Below are 20,086 nucleotides of genomic sequence, written 5' to 3' on the forward strand. Positions count from 1 at the left end.
CCTCTGGAGGGGTATCCATATAATAGAGTTTCCAAAACTCTTTTTTCATGGCTATGAGGTCAAAGTGAGGAGGCGGAAAAAGAGACATGCATGTTTAACATGGCACCCTGTTATTTCTGATCATAGCTGGTCAAAAACCTGACTACCCTGATTCTCAAACGATCTTTACATATCTTTCTCATAAAATAAATGTATGAGAAAACTCGGAGGCAAACTCACTCTCCATTCAAACTGTCTAGACTTTGGGCTGCTCAAGAGAAGCAACAAATCTCAAACTTTAAGAGCAAAAGGCAAGTTGTATGTAACCTTTTTTTGTTTGCAAAAGGTCATATTCACAGAATTGGGTGTTTGCGACCTAATAAGGCGTTTCTGCATGTGTGAACCACACATTGCTATTCGGTAACATGTTACCGAATCCCAATTTGGGTTTTCAAACAAAGTATAAATCGATATTTGGAAGAGGTGTATTTAGGGGGTCCCTTCCAAATACCAATTTGCATTGGTATGTATCAATGTTTTGTGACAGAATTCAGTTAGCAAAACATTAATCTTTTACCACCTCCTCAAAGGAGGTGGCGACCCATTCGCTAATTGGAAGTGGTTCCCAAGGGAACCCTTTGCCTTTGTAAATGTCGAGAAAAAATGTTCTACTCTTAAATATTAAACAAACTTTTCGATTTTTATGTTTTAGCGCATCCCATTTTTCCACTAAAGTAAACGGATTACTTTAAAAAGAAATGCTTTATTTAAAAGTAATCACAGATGTGGTGGTGTGCTAACCCCATCAGGCCACCATCCCTTTGATGATTGTAATTACTAGTGGGTTGCAATTCGCAACCTACCTCATTAACATTCATGAGGTGGGTCCAATAGCGACCAAGTGTGATGATTTTGTGAATTTCTTTCTAAGAAATTAAACACTAGACAGTGCTCATTCCCACATCATCCAACAACCCAGACAACAGTATGTCGAACTGTAATTCTCCAACAATCAGGTCCCAAGTCTTGGAGTCAGAGCCATTTGACTCTATAACCAAGAAAACAAGGTTAAACGATCAAACTACTTCATTGGTGCAGTGCCTGGAACCATTTCAAAGAACTTGCCAAACAGCTGCTACCCTACTGGACCACTTTGGTGAATTGTTCAAAATCCTCAGCTGATTCCAATAACCTTCTCACACTACCCTTAGTATGAAAGGTGATAGAAAGCTGTGCAGACTCCCAACTTTCTTTTCACACCCAGGCTAACCAACTCCTTGCCATTTTTTTACTGGATTTAGACAAGGCTCCTGCCTAGAGACAGCCCTGCTACAAACTGTTGACAATGCTCTACACTTCCCTGACTCAGGGGGCTCCAACTTACCTGTGCTTCTACATATCTCACTGCCTTTGAAAATTCAACAACCTCTTGCCTATAAGCATCTTGACAAAAGGATTGGCATCAAAAGTGTAGTTTTAAATTGGTCCACATCCATTCTGTTAAACCATTCCCAAGTGGTATAATAGGGATCTACGTATCCAATAAAATCAGCCTTCAATAAGGGGTTCCCCAGCACTCACTTCTTGGAACCACTTGGAGAGAACCTCCAAAACTCTGTGATTGCTTATCATAAGTATGAGGATGATAACTATATGTTTCTTTTGATGTCATTTCCACAGGACATCCACCAGATCCCCAACACCCGGACAGAATTTATAAATGGATGTCAAACCACCATCTAAAACTCAACCCCCAAAAAACAGAACTTTTCTAAATCTCACAAAAAAAACTACAGTCTTCTTGTCCAAGCATGGATGGAATCTTGTTTTCCCCTGGATTGTCAATTGGCCATTTTAGATCACACCAAATTCCTGGGATTCATATTCAACACTGTTCTCAACCTACAAGACAAATCGCTAATGTGGCCAATAGTGCTCTGGCTGCTTTTGGGCATCAAGCAGGTCATTCCTGATCAGGACTGACACCTTGTAGTACAGGCGCTAGTTCTTTCTATAATGGACTATGGAAACTTACTCCTCTCCAGTCTCCCAAAAATTAGTCTGGCCCTTTGATTAAAAATGTTTGCCTCCTGCTCTATTTGTTTTTTTTTAAAAAGTACAATATCAAGAATTAACAGTCAATGAATTTACAAACATGAAACTCCATTTTCTCCGCTGATGGAGTTAAAGCAGGAAATGTCTACAACTGACTTACTAATAAATAATGTGGTCTGCAGTCAAAAGTGCATCGACAATCAGAAAACAAATTTTGAGTTGAGATTTAGATATATTAAAAGTAACAGGAACTTTTGCAGAGATACAACGGGAGAACTATTAAAAAATGTTATGCAAACATGCTATTCGATATTTGAGGTGTACAACGTTAATAAAAAAGGTGGGCATTAGCGGTAATTATTAAGGAGGCAAGAAGAGCTAAGCTAGTTTTCTCATGTTGTGAGCCACAAATTGAAGCTTTAGTTATAAGATTTATGAACTTAACTATCAAGCACTAATTGGAGTTGTGAAATTGTTTACCATCCCCCTAATGCCCTCATTGAATTCTGGGATGATCTATCAGAGATTTTCAATGTAGCAATGAATGCCAAGACACAGTGTCTGCTAGTAGTTGATTTAAATATGCAATCTAAAGACCCTTCAGCAATAGGGGTAGCCAGATGCTTGGAATTATTTGATATGTATGGAACTGAATCAGGAATTCAGTTGAGCACTCATGTACATGGACACTATCTGGACAAAGTGGTCTCTCCTTCATCAAATTGTCAGGCGCTGGAACCATTCCAATTTCCATGGACAGATCATTATGGAATACTCTTTTTCTGTGAGGTAGAACGTCTCAGAATAGGTAGCTCACCTACAAGGGAAACAGTTAAAAGTAGAAACTGGAGACAGATTTCAGCTAATGACTTGCTGCAATGGGGTCTGAAGAGGGACTGTGTGGTAAAGAAAGGAACAACCCAAGAACTGCATAACACTATGAGCTCATTTGAACAGCAGTGGAAGAATTAGCCCCAATAGGATCATGTAAGATAGGTAACAGACACACAAACAGGAGGTATACGCTTGAATTAAGAACAATAAAGAATTTTTAAGACTCTTAGAGAGAAAATGGAGAAAGGGATTTGATATGAAATTCAAATGTATGATTGCACACAAACAACAATTAAACAATCAAAAGCTAAATTTTACTTAGAGACAACTACAAGCACCTAACCTCTCCCAAGCCATATTCTCAGTAATTAAGGAGCTATATAGTCCTCCAACACAGACGTCAAATAAAGATATTAAAGCAAAGTGTACTCAATTAGCAGACTATTTTTGTCAGAAAATAGAAACCATTCAAACATCTTTCACAATAGTGGAACCACAAACTGGAGATGGTGGGATAAGATCAGCAAACAAAGTAAAGTGGGGAGAATTTATATATCTTAACAATGAGGACATTCTTTGTTTACTGAGACAATGTTGACCATCGAGCTCTCCTGCAGATCCACAACTGACTAAGCCGTGCAAGACATATCTGCATAAGGATCCAAACTTGATAAAAGTGATTATAAAATCTTCTCTATGGCAAGAGCGAATCAAAGACATATTAACATTTGCCTCTATAAACCCTTTGCTAAAAAAGGCAGGTCTGGATTCAGAAGTAATTTCAAATTACAGACCAGTCTCACAAATACCCATTACCAGTAAAATCCTAAAAACAAACACTATTCTAGCAAATATCAATTTATGTGATGACAAACAACTTCCTGCACCCCACACAAATAGAGTTTAGTAAAATGTAAATGTAAATGCCAGCATTTGTAAAGCGCACAGCTACCTCCGGAGAGGTGTCCCGGCGCTGAAGGCCGTTGGGAAGATTAAGCAAGCTATTGCCCAGAGTCGCATGGTGCTGGGATAACCTGCCGCCGGGGATCAAACCGTGAACCCTGTGGTCTGAAGTCAGGCACCCAGGCTGCTGCACCACACCTGAGGAACGTAGTACTGAAATACCAATAGTGTCAACCTTAGATGAACTAAGGTTTATTGTAGATAAGGAGACACCAACAACTTAAATAGTGCTAGATTTAACAGCGGTATTTGGTGCTTCAGGTTATTGAGAATATTAGTATTTATATGTTGTTAGAATGGTTCCAAGACTTTCTATCACAAAGCCCATTCAGAGTAAAATTTATGACCCATGAGTCTTAGCTAAGACAAAGCATATGTGGAGTATCTAGGTCTTCAATATGACACCATTATTGTTGAACCAAGAGCGCCTCTAGCCTGGCTGATTGACCCCTTAAGGCTGAAATTCCATTTATATGCAGCTGCCACACAGATCATAGCCCCCTTTAAGGATAATGATCTATATATGATAGGAAACCTGAGGAAAGGTCTAGAATTTTTAAATGGGTGAATGCAAGACATTTAAGCGAAATGAGTCACAAATGAGATTTTAGGGTCGGTGAAACCAGTTACCCCACTTCCATCTAGATTCTGGCCAGTTAGCCTGGGGCTGAATCCTTCCCTTACATCACTGGTAAAAAGGATAGGAATTAAAATTGATTCCACACTAACTCTTAATGAACATGTACAAATGATTGCTTAAACTTGTCTATTTCTTTGAAATGTGTGCCACAAGAATTTACGCCGTCACTAAAAGTAAAGATGATCTGAAAGGGAGTCAGGCTACTTGAAGTTCAGAAGAATGATGAAGACCTGCCTTTTTCCTCAGATCCACTTGGGGAAGCATTAGGGTCTCATGGTACTTTAGGCACTATGTCTCTAAAAATAGTTGTGAGGTAAAGCTATCAATCTCTATCCCTATAGGTCCATACACACCGTACGATAGTACCACGATAGCCATAAGGAACATAGCACTTGCATGTCAGGTATTTCCATACCAATTTCGGAGAGGTATCCCTTCTCAACCATGGGAATCTCCCATTTGCATGTACTTCTAATAATATGTTAAACAAGCATTGGCATAGCCAACAGGTCTCGCCTTAGGGACCTTATAAGTGTTTAGCCATGCAACAGTTAATGATGTTGCAGTAAGGATATTGTGCTGCATAACTAAATACTTATAAGGTCCCAAAGGGAATACTGATATGATATATGGGCTGTGCAGAGCATGATACCTTAAGGAGTGCAGGTTGGTTGGTGCTTTAGGAGAGTATTGCGCACTTGGTTGTCGCAGACGTTCATGACAGTGTATTTGTATGGAATGAGGTAGCAAGGGTGTTGAGTCCTTTTCTTGCAACTTCTGAAGATGAAATTAGTCTTTGTAGAATCTTGTCTTGTAAAAAAATAAAGAAAGTGAGCAAATGACTGAGAACCGAAATTAATGAAAACAAAATTGATCCAACATATTAGAACGTGAAACTAATTTGCACAAATACTAACTTACTGATTTATTGTGCTGACATCAGAAATATTGTAATGGTGAAGTGGTGGCCACATTCACATGCATAGATACCAGCAAGTTGTTAGTGTCGATGAGTGTGCAGGGTGTGTGTCAAAGGCAACAAACAGCTAATGAAGCACCAGGTTATAGGAGAATTTTTGCTGTTTTGCATATTTATACAATATTTTGTCTTTATATGCATTGCAGCTGGAATCTGGAACTCTGGAATGAATAATCTCACCTTCATGCTAGGAGAGTAATTAAAATGTCATCCGAGATCACCAAAAGGTGTACTAGTTATGCCTGCATAATGCCCCCTCCTGTATGGATCAAAGTAGAAACCCACAGAGAGAATTAATTTCAGTGGTTTGAGTACAGAAGGGGGTGTACCACTCCATGGACCGCTTACTACTGGGCATGCATTATTAGAGAAGAGTGGCGAATTGAGGAGGCTGTCGTGTGGAGTTAGGCGCTGCTGGAAGGTGCTACTGAGAGCACATGAGGGGGCTACTTAAAGACTGCAGACTACTACAATGGGGGCTGTGCGCCTGTTACTGCAAGGTGAGCATTAAGGGGTGGGAATATTGGAGGCGTTGTGGATGCTGACGGGGTGATGGATGCTTCAATGAAAAGTACCACGAGTACCTGAGGAGAATACTACCAGGTTGGTGAGTGCTGCTGGCGGAATACTTTACAATGTCGGCGAGTAGTACAGAAGACTCTAGGTGTTTTTTTTTACTGCAGGGGAAAGTGGGTGTGTGGGATATCCCTGCAGAAAGTACCCGAGGGGAGTACTACCGTGCCGGTGAAAAAAATGATGGCAGTGGATGGAGCCTCAGCGTTGTCGAGTAACTACAGAAAGCACCACAGGACTTAAGTACTACAGGGGAGAAAACTATAAAAGAAATGGGATAATGCACGGGAAGAGAAATGTAGTGTCGGAGGGTACAGCAAAGCTCCAGATTACTGCACTCTCATGTTTTCTAGGTCTCTGCCTGTGTAGCTAAGCCCGTACAGGTGAGAGAAGCATATAAAGCATTTAAAGTAAATAAAACAAAATCATAAATCATAGCGCGCCGATATAAATACCAAATGGTACTATGGGCAGGAGGTGGTGGGGCACGGCAGGCACCGACATGAACAGGAAACACAGTGACAGGCAGGAGGTGAATGGGGATGGCACCATGAGCCAAGTCAAAAGAAACAAGTCTGGCAGGGAGTGGAGCACGCTCGCTCGTGTTGCTGGTAACTACATGGAAGGAAAAAGCCCGGGATTGGTGCATGCATGCGCGCGCAGTCTGCTCTTTTTCTAAGCACATACTCGTGCTTGTGGCGTGCCCCTGCACGCTCCCACAAGGTGTTTGCTGCCACAAACACGATAATGTGCTTCGAAAAAGAGCAGAACGATGGCTAAAGGTCTCCTATGCAAAGCATACGCGCTGCGTAGGCGAGACCTAAAAACTGTGTTAACAATTAGTATGAACCTCTGGCGATTTTGAATCATGCAGAATGCATTAATGTCTACATTTAAAACGTCTACATTTATGATGTTTTTTTAAGCACTACGCTGTTGGGAGATTCATTGAAATATATGCCATAACAGTTGCGTTTCATTACGAACATGGTATTGTCCAAACGTTACAAGATGGCGGCAACAATATTGATATTAGTCCTATGTTGATGTCTCTGTGAGACCCGATGTTGCAGTCCTAGCTCTGTTGCACATTTTTCATATGTAATGGACTCCGTCTCATTGTTTCACTGTGTGTGATCATTGCCACCTGACGGCCGAAACATGTCACATTAACGATTTATGACAAAATAAATCGGCGTTTGTGGATTTTGCAGTGTTATTCCTGAGAGCGCGTCTCACTTTGTTTGAACTTGTCTTTGGAGATAGATAGATAGATAGATAGATAGATAGATAGATAGATAGATAGATAGATAGATAGATAGATAGATAGATAGATAGATAGATAGATAGATAGATAGATAGATAGATAGATAGATAGATAGATAGATAGATAGATAGATAGATAGATAGATGCACACACTAAAGGAAAAGGGTGAAGCTATATATAATATAATATTGTTTTACAAGCCTCCAGCATTTTTTTAAACACACATCACTGTATTGTTTAGCTTTCTTAACGTAACTGATAATTTTTTATTATAAACCACAATGTGCACCAACATTTAAATCAGAGGTGAGTAGCACACAATCATAACATTTATATTGACTGATAATGCATCACTACCATATTCTGCATAGAATTGCACAGTACAGAATCTACTTTAACAAATCCAGGAAACTGAGCTAAATGTTTGCACGGGAGGCATACTTTTAAAATAACATTATTTTGATCACCAAAACAACAATAAAATAGCTTACCTTTTTTAATATCTCAGTATTCAGTAAGGTATAAATATCCAAATTGTGGCTTTCATCTTTTGCAAGGGAACCCAGATAGCAGTTTATAGTTAAACACGTTTTGCCAGGTTTCTCACATTCCTAAAAGGAGCATATATATAGAAATCATCAGATCTTTACAACACCATTTAATAGTTCTAACAAATAATTATTTTCAAATGCGACTATCGGCAGTCCGGGGAAGTCACTGGACAACTGTGTACCAGTGCATTCAAACAATTACTTACAGACCCCAGGCTGTGAGGCTCATTTTCCAGTTTCACACAAAAAAAGTTCTACGCTGTTAAAATTCACATCACACAAGAAAGAGAAAAAGTGAGGTATCTTTATTATGCTTATATCCCTAGGATTGTTGCTGTCAGTAATGACCAGATTCGTAGAATTGGGAAGTTTCCGACTCCAAAAATGCTTTTTCATATGTACAAAACACAAATTGTGATTCGGTAACATGTTACAGAATCAAAATTTGTGTTTAACTATTTGGTATTTGGAAAGAGCATGCTTAGCGCGTCCCGTTCTAAACACCAAATTGCAGTGTTATGTATGAATGTTTTGTCACCAAATTATGGTTGCAAAACATTAATTTTCTTTTAAGAAAAATTGCTTTATCAAAAAGCAGTCACTGACCCCAGCAGGTCACCATCCCTGTGATGGCAGCAATTCCAAATGAATCACAAACTGCGACCTACCGCATTAATATTCAGGTAGGTCTCTTTGCAACCCTATTAAGAATCACTAAATGAAACTCGATGTACTTCATACATTAGGAATAGCAATTTTATAACTGTGATTTCCAGAAAATCGCAATCAGGTAATTACTACTCCTAATATTTGTACATATGGCCCTTAACATCTATACACCAAAGACAGCCATGCAACCTAGTCATACTGAACTAACAATTGAACTAAAATCACACCATCCGCAGTGCAAATGGCGCAGATAGTTTAATGTGAACCCAGGCGTCCACTTTCAAGCCTGAAGTATAAAGTGTATTGCCTACTGCCACGGAGCCCCTTCTGAAAGGTTTAATGATAAATGAATTATAAATCTATCAATGCACAAGGCAAATCCTTTGATTTCATTGCACAATGATCCCTAAGTTACACATGGAGAGGCTGGGGAAACGCTCCTTTGCTTATTTGACAGCAAAAAACTGGAACGTGCTTCCTAAAATGCTGAGGGATTTGGATACAGAAAAAGCCTATAAAGCTTCGTTTTACAAGCTTTTGAGTGTCAGGACGCTTCTGGTGAAGTAGCGGTGGACTTTATAAATGACATTTCATTCATTTCATACAAAACATGAATCAAGAATGGAGAAAAAGGAGGAGCCTAGCGCGCATCCAAGATGGTCGCGTGAGCACAGGGCTCCCCGGACCCTTGCTGCTCCTCGGAATTTATCCTGAGAATATCCTGATGTGGTTTATGGAATCTGGTAGATGAAGACCGGCTGAGCACGTATCTCTTTTCAGAACTCGAATCGGACCTGGGAATCCTGAGTTGTCGTTGTTCGAACTTTTGGGACCCACCCGACGGAGGTGCCCGGGGCGAAGGTGAACCGTGGAGCCGTGTCGTAATTGAACAACAGCGGCTGCAGTACGGTGCCAGTGGCCGCCCTACCACTTTCGGTTTCACTTTCGGACTTCAGGGGGCTGGCCTGCGAGGGCGCTTGTTGTGGCGGGGTGTTTCCTTGGCCTCTGCACGAGGCCTTGTCTCCACCTGCCACTAGTGTGCCCATCGCCTTGGGTCCCCCCGCACCGCTATCTTGTGGTCCCTGGTGAGGCGCTGGTCTGCGGTGCCGGTGCCCCTGCGACTCTTGATCGGCGGTCCCCTTCGTTACCCGTGACCACATGGGGGGCAAGGGGGGCCCCGGGGGGCGTAGGACTAAGGCCTCCCTCCGCGGGGGACCGGTCCAGGCCAACAACATGGACCGCTACACTCAGGGCAGAGGGTCCCCTGGAGCGACCGCCCCCCCCGGATGCCGCCGGCGGTGGCACGACCGTCTCTCCGGAGCTTTCCCTGCAGGACATCATGGGCGCCATTGATGGCATCAGGGAAACCATCGCCACGCAATACGAGGCCCTGGCCCGTAAAATCGACACGGTGGCAATCGATGTCACCTTAATTCGGGCAGACCTCTCCAAAACTAACGAGAGGGTTCAGGCTCTCGATGTGCGGACCTCCACCCTTGGTGCGGATGTGTCGGACCTGCAGGCCGCGCTGGGTGACATTAAGGCGGTCAACGACCAGATGGCTCGGCGGCTGGAGGACTTCGAGGGACGGGCCCGACGCAACAACATCCGTGTCATAGGCGTACCGGAGTCCTCTGACGACCGCCCGGTTGACCTCCTGGTCGAGGAACTCATCCTCCAACGGTTGGCCCCTGCAGGCCTAAGCAAGTTCTTTGCCGTGGAGCGGGCCCATCGAGTTCCGGGCGGTCGGCCGCGGCCGGGGGCCCCCCCGAGGCCTATCGTGGCCAAACTGTTCCACTATAGAGACCGAGATGCGATTCTGCAGGCCTCACGGGTCCACGGCCCGGTTCGTCATGAGAACTCATCCATTAACTTTTGTCCGGACTTTACCCAACTTGTCCAGAAACAGCGGATGGGATTCCAGGGGGTGAAGCGTCGTCTCCGTGAACTGGGCCTAAAGTACTCTATGCTCTACCCTGCAAAACTCCGAGTGGAACATGAGGATCGGACTGCCTTTTTTGACTCTCCTGTGGCCGTGAGTGACTGGCTGGACTCGCTGCCGGACAGAGGTGGCCGTCCCGGGCCCTCTGCAGGCGCCGAAGGTGACGGGTCCCCTTTGGAGTGACTTTTGGTCCTTGAATCTGCCATTTTGCACTGTTCAGCTGGGTTTTACTTCTTTTGTTCATTTTGTCTCGCTAGGACCTGTGTGGGGGGCGGGCGGGGACGGGTCCCTTTCCTCCTCCGGGGTCTTTTCGTAGAATGGGGTTAGGAGGGCGACAGGCACACTGCAAGTTGGGGGGGTTTTCTGGCCCGCAGGGGTGCAGGGTGGGGGGAGTTGGATTTGGGGGGGGGTTGGGGGGAGGGAGGGGTTGTTTTGCTGTGTTTTTTTCGTTTGCAGGGCGAGGTACTGATTTTTGTCCAGATTCGGGAACTGTGCTACTGAATGGGGGGCCTTTGATCTATCGGAGGGGATGGGGGGGGAACGGGTTGAGGCTGATGTCATGGAACGTCAATGGGTTGGGGGACCGTATCAAACGGGGTGTAGTACTGCAGTATTTGCGCCGTCTGACTCCTGATGTGGTGTTTATCCAGGAGACGCATCTGGTTGGTAATGTTTGTCATGCAATGAACAGGGGGGGATACCGCCTCGTGGCCCATTCTGGTTTCACAACTGGTTCCAGGGGGGTGGGCATTCTCCTGCGATCCTCACTTCCGTTGGATATCACTGGGGTAATCTCGGATGACAGAGGGCGCTATGTGTGTCTGACTGGAAGGTGGGAGGGGCAGCCCCTTTCCTTGGTCTCAGTTTACGTCCCCCCGGGCCTCCAGAACTCCACCTTTGCGGACTTGGGTCGAATGCTGCTTGAACTTCCGGATAGTCTTTTGCTTATGGGCGGGGACTTTAATTCGGTGGTTTCGGGTGACCTGGATCGTCACCCACCCAGGGCCCTCCCCGCTGCCCAGGCATGGCTTGGTGGACTGCTGGAGACCTTCGGTCTGGTAGATAGTTGGAGATTAATGCATCCGAACCAATGTCAGTACACCTTTCACTCCGGGGCGCATGGGAGTCTTTCTAGGTTAGACTATTTCCTTATGCCCGCGGCACAGACTGGTCGGATACGAGAGATTAGGCACCTGGCGCGGGGTATCTCCGATCATTCCCCGCTGTGGTTGCTCTTTGACACCGAGTCGCGGTCTGCAGGGCGGATCGCTCCCATCAACCCGTGGTACATGCGAGACCCTACGACTCGCGACAGTCTGGTTAAGGCTATGGACCAATACTTCCTTGAAAACGAGGGGTCGGTGTCGTCCGCAAGGTCCCTGTGGGAAGCCTTTAAAACCGTAATCCGCGGACACGCCCTCTCCCAGATAGTGGTGGCTAAGAAGCATAAGAGTGAGGCAGTGGTGAAGCTGGAGACTGACATCTCGGGGCTGGAGTCGGCCTTGGAGACGGGTGTCACTCCGGACGGGCTCCATGCCCTCAGCCTGAAACAGTTTGAATACAGGTCTCTTGTCACTGACGCTGCCAAAACGATGTATAGGGAGCAGCAGGGTCGATTGTATGATGCCGGGGACAAGGCGGGAAAGTTGATTGCGTGGCTGGATAAGAAGGAGAGAGTGAATCGTGTGGTCCCGGAGCTGCGTGTCTCGGATGGAGTGTGTCTGACTGAGCCTGGCGAGATTGTGGAATGTTTTGCTGACCACCTCCGGGCCGTGTACTCCCCGGTGACTGATAGGGACGAGGAAGACTCTTTCCTTCTGCTGAGGGATATTGCTTTGCCCTGCCTGTCCGTCGAAGACCGTGAGCAGCTGGACGCCCCCTTGTCTGTAGATGAAATTGCATCTGCGATTCGGTCCCTTCGTTCGGGCAAGGCGATGGGTCCCAACGGTCTGCCTATTGAACTATATAAGTTGCGCCCGGATAAACTCGCTCCCTTCCTCCGTCGTATGTTTCAGGAATCCCTTGAGGCAGGCTCCCTTCCTGACGACCAGCGTCTGGCTACGATAGTCGTGATCCCCAAGGACGGTAAGCCACGAGACCGCTGTGCCTCCTATAGGCCTATTTCACTGCTAAACGCAGAGCCTAAAATCCTGGCCAAAGTCCTTGCCAATCGTTTGTTGAGCGTTATCTGCGATCTGATTCATCCTGATCAATGCGGCTTCATCCCTCACCGTAACACCGCTCTTAACTTGCGGCGTCTTCACGGCGCCCTCGCCAGGGCGGCGTACCTCTCCGAACCGGCCGTGCTGGTTTCTTTAGACGCCACGATGGCCTTTGATACCATCGAGTGGCCATTCCTCTGGGCTGTTTTGACCAAATTCGGCTTTGGGGAAGTATTTCTTGGCTGGGTGAAGCTTCTTTACACGGGACCCATGGCTCAGGTGGTGGTTAATGGTCGGGTCTCTCGGCCCTTCGCTCTCGGTAGGGGTACGAGGCAGGGGTGCCCGTTGTCCCCTCTGCTCTTTGCTCTTGCCTTGGAGCCGCTCGCTGCTTGGCTCCGCTGGGAGCCCTCGCTCAGAGGGATTCGGTGGGCCCCGGGCTTCGAGGATCGGGTCTCGTTGTATGCAGACGATATTCTCCTGTATCTCACCTCGCCGCGGCATTCGCTTAATGTTCTCTTCGATGTTCTGACTTCCTTTGGGAGAAATTCGGGTCTAACGATCAACTGGTCTAAATCCTGTGTCTATCCTATCTCCGGCGACCCTCCTCTCTTGCCGCCTCGGCTTCCGATCCAATTATCTCTGTCCGGCTTTAAATACCTGGGAATATACGTCTCGATGGACCCGGTGGCTCGCTATGAGCAGAATCTCCTGCTTCCACTTCGGCGTTTGAGGGAGGACACGGCTCGGTGGTGTAAGCTGCCCTTGTCCCCGCTGGGTCGGGCAGCGCTGTTTAAAATGATGTCCCTTCCCAGATTCCTCTATGCACTTCAGAACTCCTTCGATGTCATTCCTGTGTCCTACTTTCGGGAGGTGGAGAGCCTGCAGAGGAGACTGGTGTGGGACGGACGGGCTCGTATCGCTCTGGCAAAACTTACTCTCCCCTGGTATGACGGGGGCATCGCGCTTCCCGACATTCGCAGGTATTATTGGGCCTCACGCTATCGGCCATTAACCATGCCACGTATGCGCCTGGCTTGAATCCGGCGTATGAGATGGATAAATTCCTGCTTCCCGGCGGAAATTATAACAGGGCACTTTACTCCAGCTCGGCTGGACGGACCCTTACGGGCCCTACTAAGATTGCGGTACGGATCTGGAGGGCGGCCAATGCAGCCATGGGCTGGAGTGAGCGATTAACATGTGCTACTCCCCTGTTTGCCTCCGACCGACTGGGAAGCCTCTGGACAACGAAGGGGTTTGAACGTTGGTACACGATTGGTATTAGTAGAGTGGGAGACTTATGGATAAAGGGTGCGGTTAAGACATTCGCGGCGCTCCAGAGCGAATACGAACTTACGGAAAGAGAGTTCTTTCGCTACGCCCAGGTTCGGCATGCCCTGCTCTCGGTTTTTGGGGAGGGGACCAAGATCCCGGCTTCTTCGCCCCTCGAGGACCGCATACTTGATGGTCATGTCCCCGACAGTACTATCTCTTTAATTTATAAAAAACTTATCAATAATCGGGCTGACCTCTTGGTGCGCCTCCGGGAGGCGTGGACGGGGGATGGGGTGGAACTGGACGACGAGGACTGGCAGTCCGCACTGTCGTCCCCCAAGGAAGTGGCCATTCCAGCCCGTCTCCGCCTGGTCCAGCTTAAGATTCTCCACCGGGTGTATGTGACGGGTCCCCGTTTGGTCTCGATGGGATTTTCTGAAGACGGGCTCTGTAAGCGGGGATGTGGGCTCAGTGCCACCTTTCTCCATATCCTTTGGGAGTGCCGCGAGGTGGCTGAATACTGGCGCCGGGTTCATGAGGTCATGGGACAAGTCACCGGGGTTGCGCTGTTGCCAGAGGTGCGTCGCTGTGTCCTGAATGTGTGGGAGCCCAATGATTATAACGCGGCTCAGACTCGGTGGGCGGCCCTGGGGAACATGATTGCCAAGAGAGATATAGCGCAGCTATGGGGTTCCCAGCGGCCTCCCACCGTGTCCGTATGGAAGGAGAACATGGACTGGTGCATGTTCAGGGAGAAGACTGTGTATGTGGCTCGTGGTAAACCGGGGGCATGGGGTAGAATCTGGGGGCAATGGAACGCGTATCGTGGAGGTATCTGTACTCCCCCCCTAGTGGACACCGATATTGCTTTGTCCCCCTGACCCTTGATGGTTCCTTGCGACTTTTGGAATAACCGACTATAGACGTTCCTCTCCCGTGACCCCCCCCCGACCTATCAGTACTCCTTCCTCCTGATAGCTATTTGAAGGTCTGAAGTAGAGTCCCCCGGAGGTAGCCTGACCCACACTTTTTGTCCTTATGCCTCGCCTTTTGTTTTTTATTTGTTATTTATGCTAAACCTATGTATCCTGCTTCCCTAGGACTATCCGGAGCCGTGTACGGGACTGGGCCCCGGGAGTCGACTACTGCCTTAAGTACTGTATGAGCCTTTCTGAATCTAGCGGCCGGCCCCGGTGGTTGTAGGCCCATGCTTGTAATTGATTTATTGTTCAATAAAATTTTCAAAAAAAAAAGAATGGAGAAAAAATTAAAATATAATGCGATGATTCTGTCTGGATTCAGGAATCATCACTAATTAAAGACCAGATTTTGTATGGGGAAAAAAGCAGATTATTGTTAAATGCAGAGCCTTCACAGTTGCTGCTGCTAATAATGCAGGTGTTAAAGTGAGACACGTGGATGTGCTGGCACAACCCCTCCTACCCCGTGCCTCCCCCCACAGGGATGGATTTTGCTGACTGAAGGCGGGTTAAGTTGTGAGGTGTGTCATGTTGCAAGAACGGCAGCTGTATCTAAGACCTAGAGTAAGAAAAGCAGAACAGCAAAGATAAGATAAATCATAGAACCTTTGCATTTTAAATTTGGTAGAGCAAGGAAAACAAGGCTACCAAAATCAGCTTTTGATATATGCGAGAACAGCATTATGACACCATTCTCCACTCCAGGAGAGCCATGCATCCTCAACAAGTCTCCCACAATACAAGCATTGCCCTTTTGTTTGAGAGGTATAGAGCATTAGTGACCAAAGTGAGAGCCCCCATAGCAGGGAATGTCAAAACTCAAATCTATGCTCCAATATGTGACATTTGCACATTGTAAGAGTTCTTTAAATTAAATAGGCCTGGGCTTCAAAATTCACCTGACCAAAATCCACCCAGCTGATCAATACTGTTCTGCTGTGGAGGTGTGTAACATATGGGCAAAAATGTAAAGCATGCCGTCCTCAAAGATACAATGAGTGGATGGGGATCCAAAAAAGAAAATGTATACGTCAAATGGAGACTATTTTCTCTTTGGTATCATCTTAGTTTGAAGCAGAATGTTATGCCAACTCTGATGTTGCGCAAGACCTAGTCTTAACTAATGTGGGCAGTAAACTCTGCTCTGCCAGCAGAGTTTACAGAGTTTTGTCCACTCTGAGCTCCACCTGGAGCGCGGAACTCTGGAAAAACTCCATGAACCGCCACATGGCAGAGTTTTTCTCAGGCCCAGCCCACCAATGCTAAGTTGGCGAGCAAAGAAAATTGAGTGCTAGGACGAGTCCCAGCGCGATTTCTCAATGTGGGTGGTTGCAGCAAGTCGCTATCGTTCATGTTGAGAATGATGCTGCTTGAGTAGAAAATCTACTTGAGAAGCAAAAAGAAGCAGCACCCTCTGGTGTGGCGCCTGGTGCCATTCACACTATTTTTACAGTGTGGAACAAGTTGCTGTTGCTTAAAATCAGCGTGCTGTGCTGAAATTCCGTCGCTTGCAGAACTCTGCGGAATCTCTCAGAGTATTTATGTAATTAAACTTCGCGAGTTTCGCCCACCCCTACTTTTAACCATATTGGCTTTAAGACATGGTTTCTGTAATTTAGGAAGCTCCTAAAGGTCTGGTTTGAATAGCTTTAGCTTTTTCTGTTGTGTTTTACCTGCTGAATGTATTTTTCAATTTTCTTTTCTATGGATGTCAACGGTTTTAGAACGATGGTATTATAGAGATTTCTGCTTTATTATAAGTTATGCTTGAATCTTTGGTTTATTTTTGGGCATTTTTTTTATCTACATGTAAACTCAAAGGAAATGTTATGCCCACTTTTAAAAACTTGTGTATTTATTCCATAGCTATCGCAATTTCTTTTGAGTTTAACATGTAAATAATTGGCTGGACAGGGTGTTTGTTTACTTAATAGGGCGGGTCGCTTGAAAAAAGGGAACACTCACAAAATGTAATGTATGTTTGGAGTCATTCCCAAAATTCAGTGCAACAAAGCAACCTCTTTCCACTGTGAAAATGGTCAGAGATGTACTCCAGCAAAGGACTAGAGAAACTCTCATTTTAGGATGGGAAGGGTAGTAGAGCACCCATTTATTTGCTGGGGCGCAAAGTAAGAGCTTTCTCAATTAGAAAATGTTTTCCCAATGGAAAAATTAAAAACTGATATACGCATTTATAGATGAGGAATATGACCTCATGGAACATGTCACATGACATTCTCAGCAGTAGGCGGGAATTATGTGCCTGGCGCAGCTTTCCAAGGATACCACCGGGAAATTTTGTAAATAAGAAAAACATATAAAAATACATTCTGGTGGAGATCTAAATCTCTGCACATACTTTTCCATTTTATGCTTGAAAAGGCCCCACTAAATTTCTTTTTTAGCATACAACGGCGCTGAACAGTGGTAGAAGACAGTGCTTGTTTTTGATGGATTTGATTGGAGATACACCTAGGCCATAGTTCGAATAAGAAAGCAGAACACATGGCTTTCCTTCTAGTGGAAATACACACTTTTATTATTAGATGGACATTTTCTCAGTAAGATTAGAAAACATTTTAATGTGCTAAATACATGCTTTTGGAAAGCTCTTCACACATCTTACATTGCCATAAAATGAAGATGAATAATTTCACAGTTTCATCATTTAATCTCTGTCTTTTATTTTTGATTATCATCCAATTCAATGGACGTGTGGACATCAGGCAAGTGGTCAAATACAACGCTCTTGCCACAATATATTAGCCCTGAGTAGTAAGAGATGGGCCAGAACACACAGCTAGAGGTATTGCAACAGTTCCATACACAGCCGAAAAAAAGTTCTTGTCTGTGAAAAACAATTTCATCAAAGTAGAAACATTTCAAATGTGTCCATAAACACCCACCACAATACCTTAGAGGACTTTAATTAGAAATGACCCATTGTGTCTTAATGTTTTAGATTGAAGAACATGTATAGTGCTTTACAATCCCGATGAGGCCCAAACCACTTTCTGGCTTGTCGAGTATCAATCATCTGTTCATTTTACTGGGAAACGTTGCCACCTTTCTGCGGAAATAATACGCCACAGATGTATATGTTATTTTTATCCGTGTTGTTTTGTAGGATCCTTTGAGGTGTAATATGGGAAATCACTACACTGGTTCTAAGTCCCCGACTATAATAGTTGGACAAAATAATTAGGTTAACATTGCTTTTAGACTTGTCTAATGTCTATATTAACATATTTTATTTGGTAAGTGAACAATTAAAGTAACAGGTCTCCCATAGTTCACCGAATTACCCATATTTTCATTAGTCTATTTGTGGTGCCTTCTCATATATTGCACTGTACAGCACACATCCAAATTGGGAAAGGTTTTAAAGTTTATCTAGGCAAATTATTTTGTACTGGATAGGTACCTTTCCTGTATAAAAGCTATGCTAGACCGTATCTGAATACAAGGAAGCCTGGTTGGTTGAGGATAAAATGAAAATAGATGACAACTATGAAGGAGACTGAAATCATTGATTTTAGAGACATTTTTTTCAAAAGTGAAAGTTGTCATAGCAAAAAAACATTGAGCATATGGTAGCTTTTATTGTGACTTCCAAATATATCTATGTATTCTAAAGAGAAATATAGTTTTGCAGAAGAGTATTAGAACAGTACAAAATTCAAACTGGAGATTTGGAAGTGCCCAGCCCCTGCTAAAAAGTATGTGGGTTACTTTCTTACAGCAGGTCAGCATGGAATTTTGTGGTAGTTAAAATGTGCATCTTAGTGACTGTTCTGGGCGTGCCAATAGAATAAGGCTGAAGGAGAATATAGAACTTTAATATTATTGAGAACAGAACTTCATTAATATAGCAGAAGAAGGGACAGCGAGTTAAGTAGATTATCAACCCATTTTAAGGTCTTATGGAGTGACACTGAATATATTATCCAGAGCATGGAACATTTAAAACATCGAGTGGTGGATCTGACTTGAGCGTGATATTGAGATACTGGTTTCACATTTAAGTACAGTTACTGTATTGGTTTAATTCAGGCTTAAGCACCAAAAACACTGATGATCATATATACTTGAAGAACTTCCCAACTGGATTACTCGTAAAACTGAGACTACAATCAGTGGACATGATAATTTCTGTCACCCATGTAGATAACGTAAGTTTGAAATGTATAAATCCTGACATGTAAAATTCAAACACCGCCATCAGCTTTTACCACCAACAAAATCAAATGCTGCTAAAACAAATCTATGTGCATGGCTTAGCAAGTGAGGCCTATCAATGGAAAAACAGCTGACTTTACCCAAAAAACCTACAAATAATGTTTTTGTGATCTAGATCTTGGATTTAGATAGTTAATACTTTAAAAAAAACAAATGTATTAAGAATAGCAGACAAAAAGTGTCTATGTTACCCAATTTGGTGTCTTCTCTACCTACATCATGTGCCACAATACAATGAAGAAATGCACATGCATAATCTTTGCTTAGGATAGTTTCAACGCTATGATGAGAGATTTTTTTCTGAGAAATAAAACCATGCTGATTGCAATGGATATCTGACTGGAATTATTGAAAGCTGGTTAATTAGCATCTCTGAGTCTTCTTAAACTTTTTTTTTCCGGAGTTTTATGTAGCGCAAACTTGACCCGAAGGTATTAGGTATCAAAGCGCTTTACAAGAGCACCAGTTGCATTACACAAGGACACATTCCTTTTTCTTTTTGTTAGGCATGGGGAGATTAAATGATTTGTCCAGAATCACAGGATATTGAGCTTTGTTGTCGAAACTCAAATCCGGTTCCTCAGATTTGAGATCGACCTTCGTAGCTGTTAGGCCATATCCTCTCCATGAGTTGAACACAGTGACAGGGAACTTAAGATTTAAAGTACTTAGTGATCTTCAAATAACTGTCTGAAACAAACCTAACAACAAATGTCAGAGATTATAAAAAAATTCTCATTGAGGTATAAAGTGTATTGCATATACCGCAGAAATCTGGAGTTTTACCATTATATTAAGATTTAGGGCCTATTTACGACTTTGGAGGTCTTGGAGCGGGGCCACCATCCGCCACCATGCTCCAAGACAGCCAAAGCCATAGTGACACCGCCCTCCACATTACAACTTTTTAAAACTCTGGCGGGCTGTTCTTTGGCAGTCCCATGGTGGTGCCTATAAAAAAAGCACTGCAATGGGAGC

The 20,086-nt window shown here is 44.4% G+C and overlaps 1 protein-coding gene across 1 annotated transcript in view; it reads right to left on the reverse strand.

The window, feature by feature from the left end:
- The window catches only part of ITGA9 (integrin subunit alpha 9), a 962,089-nt gene that overhangs the window by 124,364 nt on the left and 817,639 nt on the right, over positions 1 to 20,086 (reverse strand). Inside the window, exon 25 of the mRNA XM_085607531.1 lies at positions 7,782 to 7,901. Within this exon, the coding sequence (XP_085463657.1) occupies positions 7,782 to 7,901 (120 nt within the window). The remainder of the gene's footprint in view (positions 1 to 7,781; positions 7,902 to 20,086) is intronic.

Source organism: Triturus cristatus, chromosome 5_2 (genome assembly GCF_964204655.1).
Source record: "Triturus cristatus chromosome 5_2, aTriCri1.1, whole genome shotgun sequence".
In the NCBI taxonomy this organism is placed as follows: Eukaryota; Metazoa; Chordata; class Amphibia; order Caudata; family Salamandridae; genus Triturus; species Triturus cristatus.